The 23,297-nt window shown below is 35.7% G+C and overlaps 1 protein-coding gene across 44 annotated transcripts in view; it reads right to left on the bottom strand.

Annotated features, from left to right (window-relative positions):
- LOC105225247 (sialin) overlaps nt 1–23,297 on the bottom strand; it is a 197,945-nt gene that overhangs the window by 54,422 nt on the left and 120,226 nt on the right. For 29 of the 44 annotated variants that reach the window (XM_049460219.1, XM_049460220.1, XM_049460221.1 and 26 more), the window contains one exon: nt 10,939–11,315. The exons of 5 other annotated variants lie outside the window; for them this stretch is intronic. Coding sequence is in view for 5 of the 39 variants with exons in the window: in XM_049460243.1 (XP_049316200.1) it covers nt 10,939–11,068 (130 nt within the window). In the remaining 34 variants the exon portion in view is untranslated. Of the gene's footprint in view, nt 1–10,938; nt 11,343–21,471; nt 21,569–23,297 lie in introns of all 44 variants that reach the window. 10 more of the 44 variants (XM_049460225.1, XM_049460211.1, XM_049460205.1 and 7 more) reach the window with 3 other exon arrangements.

Genomic DNA, 23,297 nt, shown 5'->3' on the forward strand with positions numbered 1-23,297 from the left:
ACATTTCAAAATGGAACACACTTTATAGTAATGATTTCAACTAATTTAGGATGAATTTGACGATTACTTCGAATTTCCTGCAAGAAACAATTATTGATTTGATGTTTCTTTGCAAAACCAGGTTTGCCATATTCACATTTTATTGAAAAAAAGTATTAAAAATTAGTACTAGCTTTCTTAAGAGCTGCGTACTACCACAAGTAACTTTATCGCAGGAACGTTTCTGGACCGTTTCTCAAGCGTTTTTTTATATGAAGTTTTTACGTTTCTTGAGAGCTGCGTACTAAGCTTAACGCTGCGAAGTCGCGAGCTTTTGACCGAAATAAAATCGGCACTCAAAATTGTATTGTGCAATGGGTTCACAATAAAAAGGTTTGGATGACAAGTGTATTTTTCCAGCATTGGCTTAGTTCTATCAATGACCAAATGAAGAAGCAAAATAGAACAATATTTTGTTCATTGACAACGCTACAAGCCACAGTTTAATAAATGAATATTCAAATGTGTTTGTAAAATTTCTGCCACCAAACCTACCGGCAGAAATACAACCTCTCGACCAAGGAATTATTCAAAATGTAAAAACAAAATATAGATCAAAAATGATGCTTTCTCTGATAACACATCTTGACGAAAGCAACAATGCAAGTGAATTGTCGAAAAGAATTTCTGTTTTGGATGCTATTCGATGGTTGGTTTCTTCCTGGGACGAATAAGACCCTCTTGTCATAAGAAAATGCTTTCAACATGCTGGATTTCCTTGCCACGATAATAGCTAATAAGCTTATCAAAATTAAAACAAACTGAAATAGGTGCATATTTTTCTAAAACATAAGTTGTACATATGTATATCCGTATTCTAAAATGTGTTGATTTTTGTTTTTCTATTACACACTTACATATATGTTGAATTCAATGTACGTATTTTTAACTAATTTTTAAAACAAAGTCAATAAAATAAGAAAAGAATCATTTCTTTATAACATGGACACTCGCGTAAGTGGGACAAAAAGTGATGAACCGCGGCGTCCATCTTAGACAGGTTTTACTGTAGCAAAATCGAAAAAAACAGAAAAGTAACAGGTATGTTAAATACTTAGATACGACTTTTCCTCACAGCAGGTTTTATTAACTTTTGTACTGTAACGTTCTTACGATTTTTAATAATGGTAAGACATTTTTCAAAGTAAATAAGTGAGTATATGCAAAATGTAATTTTTTTAAATAAAAAATTTCATACAAACATCTTTGACAAATTTTAAGAAACCTGTCCAATATAGGCATTCTAGAGTTGAATGACCGCCCAATATTTTCTGCGTCCGCTTGGACGATGAAAAGGTCAAAATTATAATATTTTTACATGCAAATGTGAAAAATATGTCTTAGTTATATAAGTTTAGTCGTTGGAAAAAGTAATCTGAAGTTGCAACTGCTTAAGAAATTTTTTGATTCGTTGCTTTAGTTCGTCCTATAGCAATACAAACTCATTTAAAAATAGCAATCACTGAAACCACAGGAATTGAAAAATTGCAATATCGCTCATCACTTGATCAAACTGTTTAAAACAGCATTAGATATGATGCCGTCGGACAATCAAAAAATAGTAATGAAGATCTAGTAGTCTATAACCGTTGTTCCATATGCGGCGCTACTTTGTAAAACATTCAAAGCTTATTGCAATGTTGAGTACTGTAATTCAATAAAATCAATTAAATTTATTTACAAGTATGCTACTAAAGAAATGGATATGGCTGTATCAAATGATAATGATGATTATAAGATATGTTAGTACCAATGAAGCTATTTGGAGAACCCTGTTATTTACAATACATGACCGTCACCCCGCTGTAGTGCATTTAGCTGTTCAACTGGAAAATGGCCAATAAGTTTATTTTACGGTAGAAAATACAGTGAAACAAGCTGAACGATCACCAGCGACAATGTTGACAAGCTTCTTTGAGACATGTGCAAGCGATCCACTCACAAAAATATATAATACTCTGAAATGTGTAAAAAAATATTTTGCATGGAATGTACCAAACAAAAAATTTAAACGGCAGAAACAAGAACAACATGTACCAGCAAATGTGAATCTTTGTTCAACCGATGCGCTGAGACGTATTTACATACTTAGCTTACCTAAGCAATTACAAATGTTTTTAGCTATTCATTCGCCAGCCTACGAACAATCGACGGTGAAATCTGCGAAACATATCGTGAAGATGATTAAAATTACTGAAGGATGATATTCATTGGGATCATACACTGACTGATGTACTTCGTATCTAATTCGGTCACTTTTTCCCATCCTTATTGCAACCTGTATTCCATTAAATCCACATAAATTGTGGAACAATTTGCATTTTACATAGGGTACGCTTAACAAAAGAAATTCTCGAACTTGAAATTCGAGCAGAAATACTTATAAAGGGTGATTTTTTAAGAGCTTGATAACTTTTTAAAAAAAAAAAAACGCATAAAATTTGCAAAATCTCATCGGTTCTTTATTTGAAACGTTAGATTGGTTCATGACATTTACTTTTTGAAGATAATTTCATTTAAATGTTGACCGCGGCTGCGTCTTAGGTGGTCCATTCGGAAAGTCCAATTTTGGGCAACTTTTTCGAGCATTTCGGCCGGAATAGCCCGAATTTCTTCGGAAATGTTGTCTTCCAAAGCTGGAATAGTTGCTGGCTTATTTCTGTAGACTTTAGACTTGACGTAGCCCCACAAAAAATAGTCTAAAGGCGTTAAATCGCATGATCTTGGTGGCCAACTTACGGGTCCATTTCTTGAGATGAATTGTTGTCCGAAGTTTTCCCTCAAAATGGCCATAGAATCGCGAGCTGTGTGGCATGTAGCGCCATCTTGTTGAAACCACATGTCAACCAAGTTCAGTTCTTCCATTTTTGGCAACAAAAAGTTTGTTAGCATCGAACGATAGCGATCGCCATTCACCGTAACGTTGCGTCCAACAGCATCTTTGAAAAAATACGGTCCAATGATTCCACCAGCGTACAAACCACACCAAACAGTGCATTTTTCGGGATGCATGGGCAGTTCTTGAACGGCTTCTGGTTGCTCTTCACCCCAAATGCGGCAATTTTGCTTATTTACGTAGCCATTCAACCAGAAATGAGCCTCATCGCTGAACAAAATTTGTCGATAAAAAAGCGGATTTTCTGCCAACTTTTCTAGGGCCCATTCACTGAAAATTCGACGTTGTGGCAGATCGTTCGGCTTCAGTTCTTGCACGAGCTGTATTTTATACGGTTTTACACCAAGATCTTTGCGTAAAATCTTCCATGTGGTCGAATAACACAAACCCAATTGCTGCGAACGGCGACGAATCGACATTTCACGGTCTTCAGCCACACTCTCAGAAACAGACGCAATATTCTCTTCTGTACGCACTGTACGCATTCGTGTGGTTGGTTTAATGTCCAATAAAGTAAACTGAGTGCGAAACTTGGTCACAATCGCATTAATTGTTTGCTCACTTGGTCGATTATGTAGACCATAAATCGGACGTAAAGCGCGAAACACATTTCGAACCGAACACTGATTTTGGTAATAAAATTCAATGATTTGCAAGCGTTGCTCGTTAGTAAGTCTATTCATGATGAAATGTCAAAGCATACTGAGCATCTTTCTCTTTGACACCATGTCTGAAATCCCACGTGATCTGTCAAATACTAATGCATGAAAATCCTAACCTCAAAAAAATCACCCGTTATAAAGTGGTACTGACATCATTAGAATATTTGTGCGTAGTAATGTTCGCAAGATGCTGCGTAAATTAAGACCATGCACGATACATTCAATAGTGAATTTGTACGGGAACGGAAATATGGCATACATGTTTTGAGTCAATCCGTACAAAGCAAAGACCTACTTTTAAGTAATTAAAAAACAGCTTACTATACGATAAGACAAGGTTTTCCAATAAGAGTGATATGACGTCCTTTCAAAAAACCACTAATTGTTAAGAAAACTCAATCGTGTTTTTACTTAAAGTGTAGTTCAATCCAGATGGAGTCATGTGTAGAAGTTTACGCAAAAGAGGAAAGTTCTCTGATCGCCATTCATTTGGGAGTGGCTAGAAACGATTCTTTTACATATGGCTCAAGCAGCTCACAACTTCGGGTCTTTAACCAAGTATCCTCTGGGTAGCCTAAGAATATCCGTTTGAAGGCGAGCTAAAGTGAGAAGGCGAAACAACCCCTGCATAGGATTTTGCGCTGGGTTTGGGACTCGCCACGTAAAACAACACCAATGAAAAATAACAGCCAACCTCGGATGAGAGACCCCCTTTTGATGACGACCATGGCAAACGAAATAAGGACTACGATTTGAGGGCATGCAGCTGGAATGTCCGGTCCCTTAATTGGGAGGTTGCCGCTGCCCAGCTGGTTGATGAAAATCCTCGTGAAAATAAAAACTGACATCACCGCCGTCTAAGAAATGCGATAGACGGGACAAGGAATGAGACAAGTAGGTCCTACAGCGGCCATATAAAGGAGCGCAAGTTTGGTATGGGATTCGTGGTGGGAGAGAGGCTCCGTCGCCAAGTACTATCATTCACTCCGGTGGAAGAACGTCTAGCCACAATCCGCATCAAAGCTAGGTTCTTCAACATATCGTTGAATTGCGCCCACGCACCGATGGAAGAGAAAGACGATGTGACCGAAGATGCCTTCTATGAGCGCTTGGAGCCCACTTATGAGAGCTGCCGACTTTAACGCCAGGGTGGGCAAGGAAGGTTTCTTTGGCGCAACAGTCGGTCAATTCAGCCTTCACGCCGGGGCCCGAAATATGGTTGTCTGTAGTACTAGATTCCAAAACAAGAAAATACATCAAGCTACCTGGCTGCCTCCGGATCGAAAAGCCACCAACCAGATCGATCATGTTGTGATTAACACTTACCAATCCAAACGGGCTTAGATCGCATGCAACAAGTCTCCGCTTGACACTGACCACCTCTTTGCATGCCCTACTAACCCCACCCATCTAACACCCTTTTCCCTTTGGTCCGACCCCGACGAAACAGCATGTTTCCTGGGCCTCCCGTTAGATGATGTCGACGACAACACAGATAACCCTTAACATCCTAACGGGGATTGATAACCGTTATAACAACAACAACAACATGATGTTGTTATGTTGTGATAGACGGAAGAGACGTCTTCGGTGTTCTAGAAGTGCGTAAGCTTCGAGGTCCTAACATCAACTCGGACCACTATCTAATTGCGATCAAGATTCGCACCGGCCACTGTACAGCAAAAAACGCACGTCAACAAACACAAGGAAGGTTCGACGTCGTGAACAACAACTGCCAAACGATTTTCTACTCGACTTGCACTCCTGCTCTCTGAGAGCACTCGTCCACAACTAGGTATAATGGAACTGAATGGAATGGGACGGAATTTCAAGCTCCTTATGTACAGCTGCAACCGAAACCATTGGTTTTAGGAAAATGCAATAGAACAGCTGGTACGACGAGGAGTGCCGTGTCGCAGCGGAGAGAAAACATACTGCCTATCTCACAACGATCGATCACAACACGTGCGGGATGGGATAGATACCGAGAGTTTAAGAGGGAAGCGAGACGCATTTGCAGGCAAAAAAAGAGAGAGACCGAATTGCGTGAGTATGAAGAGCTTGACAAACTGGCCGACAGGGTTAATGCCCGAAAATTCTACAAAAAAATGCATCGACTAATAGAAGATACTCTTGTAGAACCCAAGGAGGTGAAGTGGAGTAACCCATGCTCAGAGCATACTTATTAATGGAGGGAACACTTCTCCACCCTGCTGAATGGCAGTGAACTTACAACGCTAGGAGAAGGCGAACCCGATTCCCCAATCGATGACGACAGAACAGACGTTCCATTAACCGACCATGAAGAAGTTCTAATAGCAATTACCCGTCTGAAGAACAACAAAGCGGCGGGGGCCGATGAATTGCCGGCCGAGCTATTCAAACACGTCGGCGAAGAACTGATAAGGAGCATGCATCAGCTTCAAATATGGTCGGACGAAAGCATGTCCAACGATTGGAATTTAAGTGTGCTCTGCCCAATCCACAAAAGGGGAGACCCCACAATCTGCGCCAACTACCGTGGGATAAGCCTCCTCAACATCGCATATAAGGTTCTATCGAGCGTATTGTGTGAAAGATTAAAGCCCACAGTCAACAAACAGATTGGGCCTTATGAGTGTGACGTCAGAACTGACAAATCAACAACTGACCAAATCTTGGAAAAGACCCGTGAAAAGAGAATCGACACACCATATCTTCGTCGATTTCAAAGATGCCTTTGACAGCACGCAAAGGAGCTGCCTTTATGCCGCGATGTCTGAATTTGGTATCCCCGCAAAACTAATACGGCTGTGTAAACTGACGTTGAGCAACATCGAAAGTTCCGTCAGGATCGGGAAGGATCTTTCAGAGCCGTTCGATACCAAACGAGGTTTCAGATAAGGCGTATGAATTCTTCAATCTGCTTCTGGAGAAAATAATTCGATCTGCAGAACTAAACCGAGAAGCTAAAATCTTCTATAAAAGTGTACAGCTGCTGGCGTATGCTGACGATATTGACATCATTGGCCTTAACAACCGCGCCATTACTTCTTCTTCCTCCAGAATGGATAAGGCAGCGAAGCAAATGGGTCTGGTGGTGCACGAGGGCAAGACGAAATATCTCCTGTCATCAAACAAACAGTTGTCGCACTCGCGACTAGGCATCCACGTCGCTGTTGATAGTCATAACTTCGAAGTTGTAAATAATTTCGTATATTTAAGAACCAGCATCAACACCAACAACAACGTCAGCCTCGAAATCCATCCTGCGTTGGTGCTACTTCGGACTAATCAGGCAATTGAGAAGTAAAGTCTTCTGCCGAAGAACAAAAACAAAACTTTATAAGTCACGCACTATACCCGTCCTGCTACGGGTCGACGTTGCTAGTGTTCGAAAGAAAAGTTCTGCGAAAGATTTATGGTCCTTTGCGCGTTGGCCACGGCGAATATCGCATTCGATGGAACGACGAGCTGTATGGGATATACGACGTTGATATAGTTTAGCGAATTAAAAGACAGCAGCTACGCTGGTTAGATCATGTCGTTTGAATGAACGAAAACACTCCAGCCCTGAAAATATTATATTCGACGCAGTGCCCGCCGGGTGAAGCAGAGGAAGAGAAAGACCTCCACTCTGTTGGAAGGACCAGGTGGAGAAGGGTCTGGCTTCGCTTGGAATCTCCAATTGGGGCCACCTTGCGAAAAAAAGGAACGACTAGCGCGCTGTTGTTAGCTCGGCTATAACCGCGTAAGCGGTTTCCATGCCAGTAAAGAAGAAGAAGAAGTACCATCGATACAATTAAATACTGAATATAAAAAAAAGAATACATGGCCTCCACGAATTTTTTTGAAGAAACGAATTCGATTATCCAAAAAAAATTATCCAAATTTCAGATTCCTTTTTCCTATAAATCAAGTCGTTTGTCTTGAATAGCACATTCAGTATTGACTTCCAAAGCTTGAAAAAAGTCTGGTTTATTGATAAAGACTAATGACTTCAAATAACCCCATAAGAAGTAATCTAGTGGTGTTAAGATAACTTCTTGGTGGGCATTCATTGTCACAACTTTGTGAACTAATCGAATCTCCAAACTTTTTTCGCAATAATTCGGTTGTGGCACGTAGCTTTGTCTTGTTAGAACCAGAGGTTGTCAAGAATAACTTCTTCCAATTGCGGCCATTAAAAGTTGATTATTATCGATCTATACCGATCTCCATTGATAGTACCTCTGTCACCAGCTTCATTTCAAAAGAAATGATTCCATCAGGCCAAAAACCATACCAAACTGTCAGGTTAGGTGCATGTTATAGTTGATCATGCATAATTTCTGGATTTGCCTCACACCAGAATCTACAGTCTTGTTTATTTAACGGACTACTCGGATGAAAGTGAGCCTCATCGACGAACATAATTAAAACAAGTAAGGAATGGCTAAGATCGGTTGCAACCGAACATTTTATACTTGTGCAACTTGCAAGAATCAAAGCCAGGGAAATACCAGAAAATCGAAATCCAAGTAATTTTATATATACAGTTGTCCACAAAAAAATAGGAGTGACCACATGAGAAAAACGAATTGTTAATTTTCATTAACAAAAATATTTTGTTTTTTTTTTTCAAAATTTTTGCATCATGTAATTTGCTAAAGATCTGTTAATATTTCCAGATTCCATCTATTTCAATAAAACATAAACAAAATTTTATATCGCAGTTTATATCAAGTAAACTAAAAAATTAGTTCCACAAAAAAATAGGAGTATTTTATGTAATACGGGACCGTTCTATAATTTTAATATATAATGGTTCCAAAGTTTCACAGAATATTAAAATAATTAATATTTTGTTGAATAACCTCGATTTTTTTAACACAGCGCCACATCTCCGAGGCATGGAGTCTATGAGATCCTGGCAACGTTTTATTGGGATTCCTTTCCAAGACTCCTCCACTACTTGCCATAAATCTCTCGAATTGATTGGTTTCTCTTCAGCTACTTTCTTCTTGATATCTGTCTACTGATTTTCAAAGGAATTGAATTCAGGATGCTGAGCAGATCACCACATAACCTCAACTCCGTTGGACCTAAACCATTTTTTGCGCACTTGGTAGTATGTTTAGAGTCATTACCCCGTTGATATACCCATATCAATGGCATATTCCATGAAGCATGTGTTAACATTATCTTATATAATATTTTGACATATGCCCTTTGGTCCACGATGCCTTCAATTAAGAGAATTGGACCAACACCACAATGTGGAAAACGAGCGCGTACCATGATTTGGCATCGTTAAGTATAACGATTGTTGTATTAAACCGGGGATTACATTCTGAGTTAAGGAGACGTCGGATAAAGTTCCTATAGCCTGTACTACCAAATAACTCAATTTTGGATTCGTCTGACCACAATATGTTTCGCCATTTAGACGCGGGGCAGTAGCCATGCTCTTTTGAAAATTGTATGCGGGCTTCCTTGTGTTTCTTTTTTAATGGGGTCTTTCTCGTGGACTTCTGGCGAATAATTTGTTCTGCTCCAAATGCCTACGAACAGTTTCAGTATTAACTGACAAATTTAGTTCCTCATGGATGCTCCTGGCTGAAGCAAAAGGATTAATTTTGCAGTAGCGTGCTATATTGCGATCGCCTGCAGTGGATGTTTTGCACTTTCGTCTACGAGTTTCATTTTTGTTTCTATAATTTAAGGCATTTGCTACCTTTTGAGGAGAGCATTTTACGATTTCTTGGACCTCTTTATAAGTTTTTCGTAGTTTTCTCAATTTTTTTTATCGTTTTCGGCTTTTCCTCTGTACAATGATTTCCTCTACCCACTGGAGAAAAACCCAATGATTAAATAAAATAATAACTAATTTAAATTGCTGCTAGATTATGGAACTATATTTATTTTTCTAATTTTGTGAAAATTTTTTGTGTTAAGGACTATTTTGAAAACGAAATATCTAACACTCCTATTATTTTGTGGAAAGCAATAACAAGTGTCTCCGAGAACTAGCAAAGCAGAAGTAGAATAGCAATCATCACAATAAAAATTTGTTTTGTATTTTAATGCTAGTATCCCGTTATGGTTTCGCGTCATTTACATGTGATTTAAAAAAGTTATGCAGCAGCACATTTTCCAGACTGGCACTCCTATTATTTTGTGGACAACTGTACATATTAGGGTTTTTTTTAACTATTAATTTTTTTCAGTCCCGTCACGAAATTTGCTTGGAAATACCCTAAAAAATTTCCATGAAAATTTTAGCGTTTAATATTAACATTAAGAACTGGACCAAAGCATGTACAAATTTTCCATGCAATCAATCGTGATTTTTTATCTTTAAATTCCTACATATCAGAGGTATTTTATGGCATCGCTTCGACTTTAGACGCGTATTTCTCAGAATTGTTTACTCTACAAAAGTGCTCAGTGCAACATAGTCGTAACTCACATCGGCGAGGTAGTACGGGGCTCTGAACCCGAATTTTCCACGAATTCCGCATTTTTTTTGTATATATCTCGTAAATGACCGGAACTATAGAAAAAATATACATGACAAATTCGTAGGAAATTTTATTTGCTATAAAATAGGTTCGAAGTCAAAATCGCTATCATTAATACTTCTCGAGATATTCGACTTTTTAAGTAATCCCGAATACTAAGTTTCATCAAGATATCTCAGTTTTTAGTTAAGTTACAGCTTGCACGGATGGACGGCTCTTGAGTGAGAACAATTTTATATGGATGCAAACCTAAATTATTTTTCAAAATCCACCAGGTTGTGGTTTCAGACAGTCCCAGTCATGAGAACGCCTTGGAATCGTCAAATTACGATCTTCAGCAACACTTGCCTGAACGGTGGCAATATTTTCATAATTTGTTTTATTGGCACTTGAACATAATGTAAAGAAAATGTAGGCTCGAAATTTTAAACAACGTTGCTCTTGCGTATATCTTTCCATGATGTGATAGAAAACTTTACCGAATACAAACAAAAAAATTCACAAATTCAAAGGAAAAATTGATATTAAAAGTGTACTTATTGGTGTGCATTATAAACATCATGATTGGCTGAGCAAACGAGCCACTTTAGTAGTAAAATAAGAATATAGGTGATTTAAATCTAAACAGTATAACACAGTTAAATTTAAGGACACTTCTTTACTTGTTTTTATGCAATTTTTGATTTGGTGCTGTACGGAAACTTTTGTGGAACTTAGTATTTATTGATGGCAACTGTTACAGTCTAAGCAATGCAGACAAAATGTTGTTATTGATAGATAAACCGGGAAATCGTCCTATATTAATAGGTAGTAGTTGTAAAAGTAGTTATTAAAATGTATTTTAATAAATTGAACTTACCATTAAGTCTGTAAAAAAAGCTGGTTTCGGTTTGAAGTTGGCTCCCTTCGCCAATAGATTCTATGATAGTTGAAGCTTGGGTGATTTCATAAATCCCTGATGCTCTTTTGTCTGAATGTGAAGTATACATCACTATATTTGATATGAAAATTCCGAAGAAAATTTAATCGAATATCTTTAGAATGTGACCAGCTTTATACATATATAGCTAAGAGAAAATAGTGAAGTTCAAAAAACTACTCGACTTATTTTCATTGAACGTTGATGAGCGCTTTAGAATCGTTAAAATGCTGATGAATATTTAATAATACTAAATTTTAATTGCCATGCTACATCGTAATCTTTATCAGGTACAATTATTTGTCTTTGTACAACGTCTGAAAGTAAGAGCACATAAAAGACAACTAAATAATAAATACCCTTTGTTTCAATACACAATTTATAAAAATATGTATATAGTATAAATACTTAAATGACAAATGTTTTATACACAATATGAAAAAAAAAACTTGTTGTTTACATTGTTATAATAATAAATACGTTAACCGCATTCATCACTATAGGTGGACTAGTTAATCCACAATTCATTTAATAGCATTGTGAACATGACAAAACGTTCTTCCGCGGTCCGGAAGCTATAACACCCTTTATATTTAAAAAAGTTTTCATGCAAAAATGATTTAGATCGGTCAGTTTATATGACAGCTATAACAGTTGTGGGCGGATGTGAACAGTTTTTCGGAGATTACCTTAGTCAATAATCTATGTTAAATTTTGTAAATATATTTTGATAAACAAAGAATTGTTGATCTTGATTGTTCAGTTGGTAATGCAAGTATTTTCCAAATGCCGTTTCGACCATTTTTAATATGTCATGATCTGTAATTTTTTTCTTTGTATCCAGGGGTCGAATCGTTATATACGTGAACGTATCACTCGTCACGTAAAAGTCTGAATTTCGTATTATGACATACGTGATCGTAACGCTTATATACGTGATCGTAACGCTTCTATCGTAATTTGGCATGATGACACACGTGAACGAGTATATAAACGTATCCGTTCGTTCGAATCGTCGTTCGAACGCAAACTACCAATCGTAATATACAAATTTTTGGAAATAAAGAACATAAACAAGAAACCAATGAATGGAATATCTCATTAAAAATTAAAAAAAAAAATCATTTATGTGATCACATTTTTGTATTTTAGTTGCCAATGAAAATAAAATTATTTGCAAGAATAAGGATATATACATTTTTGAATTAAAATTATTTATTTGGGCGATTGCGGTGAAGCGGTTCGCTATCCCGTTGTCCATTTCTTGTGTGTGATAAGAATCGCAATTTTTGAGGGTCGTAACTAATTGTAAATTTTATGCAGATGTATGTAATGCCTCACAAATGTTATCAAATCTTCTACTTTTGTGAGGTAATACCTTCCTCTCTTGCCAAATCTTCAAATACTCCACCGTCTTTTTAAGATTTCAATGCTTTGTTCAACGATACATATACAAAGAAAATTTTATTAATGAGGATGCATAATTTTTTTTATACCTACGCTATTGCTACGATCTCCTAGCTACCTCCGTACTATTTTTGTATGCCCATTACTTTCACTAGAGCTCAAATAAAAAAACAAACATGAATTCATTTTGATATTTAATTAGCTTTTTTGTTAGTTTATTGAAAATTTCGCAACAGTTTGACAGTTCCACATCTATTGTGACCTAAAAATACGATCCAAAGCAATGTGAAATTTAAAAACTATTGTGAATTGAGAATACATTACGATCCGTTTGCTATCGTATGTCATAATGCCAATCACCGCATACGATTGACGTATCACGTAATTTTCTTTCGTATGTTTGCCGATCCGTGCACGGATGTAACGATTCGACCCCAGTAATATTTACTATTTTATCGTAGAAAGATATGCACAAGAACAACGTTTACAAATGATTCAAAATTATCATCAAAATAACTTTTTGTGCGCTTTTATCATTTTATGGTCGTAATAATCGTCCACCTGTGCTCACTATTCGTTGAATTGTTTAAAATTTCGAGTCTACATTTTGTTTACATAATGTTCATGTGCCAATAAAACAAAGAAGGGTTTAAAGTAATGAAAATATTGCTGTCATTCAGACAAGTGTTGCAGATGACCGCAATTTGTCGATTACAAGACGTTTTCAATAATTTTTCTACCCACAACCTGGTAGATTTTGAGAAAGGATTTGGGCTTGCGTCTGTATAAAATTGTTCTCACTCAAGAACTGAAGCAATTGGGCAACCGTAAACGTGGTGATTTGTTTTATTTTTTTGAAAAAATCATCTGTTCCGATGAGGCTCACTTTCATCTGAGTGGTGCAGTAAATAAGCAAAACGATACATCGATTGTGATCCGAAGGAAATCCACAAATTATTCATGAGCAACCATTACATTCTCCTCAATTAACAATTTGGTGTGGATCTTGGTCTGGTGGAATCACTGGTCCATACTTTTTTTGAAATAAATCTGGTGACACTGTTATTATCAATGGAGAGCGGTATAGATCGATGATAACTAACTTTTTATGGCCGCAATTGAAAGAAGTTGATCTTGACATCATCTGGTTCCAACAAGACAAAGCGACGTGCCACAACCGAATTAAAGAAAAGTTTGGAGATTCGATTATATCAAAAAATTGTGACACTAAATGCCCTCCAAGAAGTTGTGATTTAACACCACTTTTTGCGGGGTTATTTGAAATCATTAGCAGTGATGGATTACCGCCTAGGCCCGCGAGACCCGGGCCTAGGGCGGCACAATTTGGGGGGCGGCAAATTTTTCAGAATGTCAAAATTTTAAATCTGATATAATGTAATGCCAATACATTTTAAGAATTTATTTTGATTTTTTTTATATAAATTTACAAAATCTATGGAATAGAATGTAATTAATTTTCTGATTAACTTTTTTATTCATGATTGCAATACTGATAAAAAATGTTTTATAACAGAAATAATTGAATATTGATAAGCTTTTTCTGACGAATTTTCAAAGCTCTGTTGACTTGTTGTATCTTTAGTAAAGTTAATCTTACAAGTGAGCCGCTTCTAAAATTGCAAAATGTTTTCTGATTTTATTTTCAATGATTCCGGTGTTTCATATATGAATTTATATAAGTATTCATTTAAAATTCATCTTTTTGTTTGTATATAAAAGTATTTTTATTCTTAAAAATGATTTCTGTAGAATCAAATAAATGAATATATTCATTTTATAGCCAATTTTTTGAAAAATAGAAACAATTTGAAGAAAATAAAAATTTAATAACATTGATGTTTCATTTTCGCAATATTGTGAATTATATTGACGCATATTAATGATATTTTATAGCTTAAAGCAATAATTCGTAATTATTGTAAAATATTATTAAAATTCAAGTATATATTTATGTCGATATACAGCCGAGTTCACACAAATAGCACACATAGTCATAAGAAGCAATAAGAGCTTATACAATTGACAAAGTTCTTTAAAAGGCTAAAAAGGGCTAAAAATATCATTATTTGTTTATTAATTTAATGAATGGATTAATGCCCGTGGCTAAAAGAATTTTTGGTTTTTAGCCTTGATTAGATGACACTTCAGCACAAGATACCAAAGAAATACAATCGAATCCTCCTTTATTTCAAGATACAAATACAAACAAAACGTCGTCAACTTTTCTTTCATCAGAAGTTGGGGAAGAAAGTCAATCAACAACTGATATGTTTCAATTGGGTGGTGATCCTTTTCTATGGAATATAAATGATGAAACGCGAGATTTTATAACTATAAACGGTTTACCACAAAGTAATGTAACGGATTTTAAAAATTCACGAAATTTTTATAATGATAAAACGAGGTTTTGTTCTAAAAGCTTATTCCAAAGTAATTTAAAGAACGGAGAAATTCAACATCGTGAGTGGTTAATTTATTCAGAAAGTAAAGGATCAGTATTTTGTGCTCTATGTTTACTATTTGGTAGGAGTGGCGAAGCAAACGCTTTTACTGGTGAAGGGTTTAGAGATCGGAAAAACTCAAAAGCGCGCATTGAAGCTCATGAAAATTCTGATTTTCACAAAACTAACATTAGTCACTTCAAAGCTCGAGCTGTCATTCAAGACCGTGTTGATCAACGTTTAATGGAGCAGCTCGATGAAGAAATTTTATGCTGGAAAAAAGTTTTGCATCGAGTAATTGTGATAATTAAATCTCTCGCAATAAGAGGACTGTCATTTAGAGGACATTCAGAATGAATTGGAGATCCCCATAATGGAAATTTTTTAGGTTCAGTCGAGCTTCTTGCTAAATTTGATCCGTTTTTATCAGAACATTTAAAATTATATGCGTACCCTGGCCGTGAAAATACTTCGTATTTATCTAAAACAATCTACGAAGAAATTATATTATTAATTCAAAATAAAGTATTGCAACATATTTCTAAAGGAGTGCAATCTGCTAAGTATTTTATATATGTACGTAACAATGGTAAAATTGTCGAAAGATTTCTGGAATTCATTCCAAATACTGGCCATAAGGCTAAAGACATTGAAGATGCTTTGTTAAAATCTCTTGAGGATAATGGTTTAAATATAATGAATTGTCATGGTCAATGGTCAATCTTACGATAATGCAAGCAACATGTCAGGTTAATATTCAGGAGTGCAAGCACAAATCAAAACAACTAATCCATTTGCTGAATATGTTCCTTACGCTGGTCACTCTTTAAATTTAGTGGGAACTTGTGCAGCTGAATCTGTTACCGAAGCAGTTGACGTTTTTTCTACTTTGCAAGAATTATATAATTTTTTTACCGTTTCGACACATCGTTGGGAAATTTTAAGACAGTATACAAGTTTAAGACTTAAAAGCCTTTCTCAAAGTCGTTGGTCGGCTCGACATGCATGCATGCTACACATTAGAAAAAGAGTGGCCTGGAATAATTGTTGCACTAAACTTTATTGGTGAAAACAAAGATGAAAAACCTACTACGCGAGCTGAAGCTAAAGGACTGCAGCAAAAATTACAACATCTAGAAACAGCAATTCTAGTCGTTGTTTGGAATGCAATTTTGGATCGCTTTAATGCTGCGAGTAAGAAGCTTCAGGATTCTCAAGCTGATTTATCATCTGTGATAAGAATATATAATTCTTTGGCATTATTTCTCCATGATATGAGAGATAAGCAATTTTCTGATAATGAAAAAAGCCAAAGCACTATCTGGAGTTCAAAATTATTACCACTATGACACCCGTAGTAAAAAAACCCGAAAACTTCAGGCTGACGAGTCACGGGAAAATGAAAGAACAGCTTTATCTGGAGAAGAAAATTTTCGAACCAACGTTTACTATCTAATTTTAGGTACTTTAAAGACGTAATAGTGCTTATCATAATCTTTACGAAAAATTTAATTTTTTTGACAATTTATATGAAATAGATACCGATGAATTAAAAATTCTTGCAGATGAATTAGTTACTAAGTATTCTGATGATTTGGAAGATACTTTCCCGAATGAATGTGTTCATTTGCACTCAAAGATTCTCTAATGAACACAAAAGATATTCGTTCCGCGCAAGGAATATACAATTTTTTGCATTCTCAAAATCTTCAAGATGTTTATCCAATGTAGACATTGCTCTACGTATTTTTTTGAGTATTCCGGCTACGAACTGTTCAGAAGAAAGATCTTTTTCCACCTTGAAAAGAGTCAAAACGTATTTACGCGCAAGTATGGGCCAAGAGAGACTCAATGCTTTAGCATTACTGTCAATTGAAGCCCAAACTAGTTCAAGAAATTGATTACAACGACATAATTGATGATTTTGCTCAGACGAAAGCCAGAAAGAAGATATTTGAAAATTAAGTTATACATTATAGTTTAAGAAAACTACTGTTATTTATGTTGTTAATATTTATTTGTATTGTTTAATAATTATACTTTTACGAAATAAATATTATATCTTAATAATATGAACGGACTCAAAGAAATAAAATTTCATCCTTTAAAAAGGGCGGTTAATCAGACAGGGCCTAGGGCGGCAAAATACTTAATCCGCCACTGGTCATTAGTCTTTATCAATAATCCTGACATTCTTCAAGCTTTAGATGTCAATATTGAATGTGCTATTCAAGACATACGACTTGATTTATTGGAAAAAGTAATCGAAAATTGGGCTCATTGAACTCGTTCCTGCAAAATAAGTCGTGGAGGCCATATGAATGATGTTATATCCTGAACTTAATGGTATCAATTGTACTTCACTTTAAATAAAAAAATATTTCAATTTCCTTAACAACTAGTGTGTTTTTTTTTAAGGAAATCATATCACTCTTATTAGAAAATCCTGTATACATCATTTGTATAAGTGTGTATTTTATAGTTTCCGGCGTTTTTTTTTGTAATTAAGTTTAATTAGTTACATTTGACTTAAAAAAGTGTTTCCTTTGTGCGATCAATTCGCAAAAGACCTGTTTTTATTCATTAACAAATTAACACATTTGTATACATTTGCAATCACTGACGGTAAAAGGTATGTTTTAAAGCAGTCTTTTTGACGAAGTATCCTAAAGGTCCCATATGGAATATTAAAAAACTGCAATGTTTTTAAAAACCAGTTTTTCATTTATGAAGAGGGATCATTGTGGAAAAAGTGAAACGTAGATGACAAGCTAGGAAGCGAGAGACCTAAAAGTAAGAACACAGATTTTTTTTTAGATTGAAAAGTGGTCTAAAGGCCCAGTTAAGCATACATAGCATAGCTCTGACATACTTGTACATGCGAACTGTTACATACAAAATCTTTTTAGCACGTTTTTCATGTATTTGGTTACTGAACGCAGGACATGACATGAAATCTGTTAAATTTTGACTTCTATGCTATCATTTCTATGCCCTGTTTTCTCTCTTCTCTCATATTGTCTGTTGTGTCACTACAAAAGTGTTCTCAAAACACTGATTGTCAGGTGAGTCCAGATGTTTTGCTTTAAATTTACCAGGTGCCTTCCAAAGTAAACAGGACTTTTTGAATCTAGCGCCCCCTAGATGGCGGGGCTACATGTCGACTGTGCGTCTTTATCGATTGTCCAGTGAGAATTTCATGACATTTCTTCAATTGAAGGTGAAGTTATTGCGTTTTTGTGTTATCGGTGCGAAAATGAGCTTCGAACAAAAAGCTAACACTATTTTTTTTTTAATTGGTAAAACTTTTACCGAAACGTTTCAATTGATGATATAAGTTCATGGCGATGATTGCCTATCCCGTAACAGAGTGCAGGAGTTGTTTAAACGTTTTCCAAGTGGTCGTGAGGACATAAAAAATCCGTGATCACAGGAAATTCCATCGAAACTCTGCGTGAATTCATCAAAAATCAGCCGAACTCATCATTGAAATTCATGGAAATGGAATTGAACATCTTCAAAACATCGATTTATCGCATTTTGACCGAACATTTGGGCTTACGGTTTGTTCCGCACAAATTGACTGACGACCAAAAATTGCTCAGAATCCAACATTCGAAGGACGATTATTTGACCAAAAATCACATTTTAACGCTTAACCACTCCCCGTATTCAGCTGATATGGGCATCGTGCGACATCTTCCAATGCATTTGCTCATGAAAGGAAAGCGTTATGCAGACGTAGAGGCCATTCAAAAGGCTTGCACCGACATACTGGCGGCCATATCGACCAATGAGCTAAAACACTCGTTCGACATGCTTTTGGACCGTGCAAAAAGTAGAAGGATACTATTTTGAATAGAATAAATTGATTTTACCGAAAAAACTATTTGTTCTCTTTTTTTCCTGTTTACTTTGGAACGGACCTTGTATTTAATCTCTTTGTAGTGTTTAAGTGATAATGCGATAAATTGACAAGCATGACCCCAAATCAGAGTCGCATAGGGAGATTTCCCGTAGACTTAATGCAAATAGCCTAGGTGACAAGATTAACAAGCATTATTTTTGTAAGACGACATCATCAACAGGAAATCCGCATTGTTATTTTAGATTGGCTAACATAGTCACTAATCTAAAAGAGTATATTTCGACTATAATGAAACTCAAAATACTAAGAAAACTTTTAACTCCAACAAACGATTTCATTCAATACACTTGGAAGTCCATTTCTGTGGAAAATTTAGTATCAAGATGCTTTCAAAGATGTCAGTATTGAATAAACGTAAGCAATAACAAAGCAATGCAATGTATTTTCTATAATTACAACATTCTTCCCAATAAACGCTACCTACACTGTGGAAAACGAAAACGTTACTTTTTGGATGCCGTTTACTAGTATTTAATTGGCGTTTCGAATGTAGATAATTATGACATGAAGATAAAAGAAAAATGTATGCTAAGCGGTTGCCATCTGTTTGGATACATTATAGTAAGATGACTATACTCGTACAATGTCTGTGTTAATACTTAATTCAGTATTTTTAATACCTTATCGCTCGTGGGAGATAGAAATACTTATATCAAGTGATAATATATTAATTCAAATTCTTATTTGGATTCCTTATTATTTTTCTTTTATAAAATTTATAATTCTATCTTAAATAACTAAAATTAATATTTCACGCAAAATTGGGTTGTTTTCAATTATAACGGGTGATTTTTTTGAGGTTAGGATTTTCATGCATTAGTATTTGACAGATCACGTGGGATTTCAGACATGGTGTCAAAGAGAAAGATGCTCAGTATGCTTTGACATTTCATCATGAATAGACTTACTAACGAGCAACGCTTGCAAATCATTGAATTTTATTACCAAAATCAGTGTTCGGTTCGAAATGTGTTTCGCGCGCGTGTTTTGTTCAGCGATGAGGCTCATTTCTGGTTGAATGGCTACGTAAATAAGCAAAATTGCCGCATTTGGGGTGAAGAGCAACCAGAAGCCGTTCAAGAACTGCCCATGCATCCCGAAAAATGCACTGTTTGGTGTGGTTTGTACGCTGGTGGAATCATTGGACTGTATTTTTTCAAAGATGCTGTTGGACGCAACGTTACGGTGAATGGCGATCGCTATCGTTCGATGCTAACAAACTTTTTGTTGCCAAAAATGGAAGAACTGAACTTGGTTGACATGTGGTTTCAACAAGATGGCGCTACATGCCACACAGCTCGCGATTCTATGGCCATTTTGAGGGAAAACTTCGGACAACAATTCATCTCAAGAAATGGACCCGTAAGTTGGCCACCAAGATCATGCGATTTAACGCCTTTAGACTATTTTTTGTGGGGCTACGTCAAGTCTAAAGTCTACAGAAATAAGCCAGCAACTATTCCAGCTTTGGAAGACAACATTTCCGAAGAAATTCGGGCTATTCCGGCCGAAATGCTCGAAAAAGTTGCCCAAAATTGGACTTTCCGAATGGACCACCTAAGACGCAGCCGCGGTCAACATTTAAATGAAATTATCTTCAAAAAGTAAATGTCATGAACCAATCTAACGTTTCAAATAAAGAACCGATGAGATTTTGCAAATTTTATGCGTTTTTTTTTTTAAAAAAGTTATCAAGCTCTTAAAAAATCACCCTTTATTAAGGGCTAAAATTTTCGGGGATTTTTTTTTTAGGGTATTTCCAAGGAAGTTTCCTGACGGGACTGAAAAAAATGAATAGTTCAATAAAAAAAAAATACCCCAGTGCACATATTATCAACATGTCGTTTGCTTCCTTTATAGGTAAATTATTGTACATTATTCAGTGAAAACTTTATGTGTGTTTCATACAAAGTGATCAACTACAGATTGACATTTGTTACGATACATCTTTTTGCCAACAACATATCTTGGCAGCCCAAAGCACATGCATGAGTACTCGCAACATGCGATGACATACATACGTGCGGAATTATGGACGGGCGGATTTTTTTGTTACATTATTTTGCAATGCAAAATAGCCTTAGATTACGGAATTATTGAATAGCGATCAATCAGCATGATCGTCACGATGTCACAGCACGACTTTTCAAACAACAGCTACGATCTTTGAAGTACTTTATCTTAAAGCAACGTAGGTATACTATATATGGTGCTGTTTGATGATCGATGTACTATTTTCGTTTTGTGAAACATTTATATTTTTTTGCAATTCATAAACCCAGAGAATACAGTACAGCCAGCGGAAACACCGCCAACAGCAATATTGACATTAACGAGTTTTTTCTCCGTTTGCGAGAACATTGCTCTCTTCGGAAATACCTTGATGTTATACATAGAATGCATCGTCTAAGAAATGGTTACGCAGAAAGCAAGGCCAAGCAGTAGATGGATATCCAGGTGTGTTCTCAATTAATGCATGTTAGACTTTTTTATACAATCCACTCGAAAAACGACGATTGCTTCTACCTTCGGTTGCTATTGATTAATGTAAGCGGTTCAACTTCATTTGAATCATTGCTTATTGTGAATGGTACGGTGTGTGCAACTTTTTGAGAAGCATGCCAGCAATTACAATTAGGTTGATACTTCCAATGGTTTGATATCAACTCCACCTACCTTTTGTCCATTCACGTCAACGAAACATGAATTCATCACGAATGTTTTTCCGAATTGCTCGCTCAATTTTAGCTGCCAAAAATAACGATGTTAATGCCTTAAACAGAAAGATTTAAAGTCAAATTCTAAGAAGTTTGCGCTCATACAAATCGATCAATTGTCTTGAAAATAAAAATAAATCTGTGTATTATCCAGGTGACTTTCTAAATTCTATGGAGAGATTTGGTATGCCGCCGCATCATTTGCGTCTCTTGGTTTTCAACACAATATAAATTCAACTTTCTTTTCATTTCAAAACACATAATTTCACGCAGGACAACGCCTGCGGAATCAGCTAGTAGATTATAAAAATATGTTGGGGGTTTTCTCTGCTTACTTGCTAAAATAAAACAATCAGGGAAGATAGCGATAGCAGTTGCCTTGTCAGGAATTGCTGCAACTATTCTAAGGAATGGAAAAACTACTTATTCATCTTTTAAACTTCCGTTATCCATTGAATAACAATCAATATGTTCCATCTGCAAAAATGAGCCTTTTGGTTAACTGTTGCAAAACGCTTCATTGATTATGTGGGATGAATGCACCATGAGCTATTAAACAGATATGGAGGCCGTGACACAGAACACTAAAAGACTTAGACTCCTCTGCTCTCATGGGTAGGATTATTTTCGTATTTGCTGGAGATTTCCGATAGACTCTTCCTGTCATTAACAGAACAAATATCATCAAACATGATTTCGACATTGTTGTTGCTGTTAATACTGGTGCCATTGGAATATTGAACACGTGCTTATGATTTGAAATATATTTGTTTATATATGAATAGTTTTGATTTTTAACATATATAGATAAAAAGTAGCCTATGTCCGCATCCAAGTTACTTCCCCACCCATTTTCAGCCAAATCTGTTCAACCGTTCGTGAGCTTTAAATTTATATATTTAGATTGCAAAATCGACGGTGATTTTGAAAAAAGGTCTCCATTAGCACCTTCTGCAGGAATAAACGAATAACTGTGCAAAACTTCACGTTCGGCGGGTACATAACGAAATAGCGTTCTTTTTTGTATATAAGATTTTGATTGAACACAAGCTTAAATAGTTGAAAAATAAAATATATAAGGGTGTAAATTTCAGCGCTGAATTCCGAACATACTTTGTTATTATACTGTTTCTTGTTCGTAACAGGCTGTTTTAACCGCAAAGAATTTAGTTCGAATATATTTCTTTTTTATAAAAAAATTATTTAATTAATTTGTTGTGCGTATAAGAAAAACATAGGGCGTAAAAAATATGGGTATTTTCTACATCGATTAGGACTTACTAGATTACTAATGTTATGAAATTTGGCCTTGAATATATGAATAGCGGGTATTCAATTCTCATGGATTAAGAAATAATTCATAAGTTTTGTGTAATGTTAAATTATTCAAAGCTCTAACGGTAACGGTATTTTACTAACAGAATCATAAAATACCTCTGATATTTCATTTGTAATGACAATTGATAGTTTATTGCAAATGAATTGACCTATTTACTTGTATTTTGCACAAAAAATTTAATTTTGAAAAGAATATTTAAATTTCATTCCAGAAGCTGCCTTCCTTTGTCATATTTCGATTCGAGAGTTTAAAATATTAAAAGGAAGCTACAAATCAAAAGAGTTAAAGCTCGTTTGGTAATTTTCTGCCAAGAAAAAACAAAAATATTCTAGAAAAAAGTCCTCGAATCGTTTATAGTGCGGCATGTGATTGAGCTGTAACACCAAATAAAGAAGTTATGGAGACGTCCGATCCAATATCAGGAAAAGATCATACATACAAGGCAT

This window comes from Bactrocera dorsalis, chromosome 6 (assembly GCF_023373825.1).
Source record: "Bactrocera dorsalis isolate Fly_Bdor chromosome 6, ASM2337382v1, whole genome shotgun sequence".
Classification (NCBI taxonomy): Eukaryota; Metazoa; Arthropoda; class Insecta; order Diptera; family Tephritidae; genus Bactrocera; species Bactrocera dorsalis.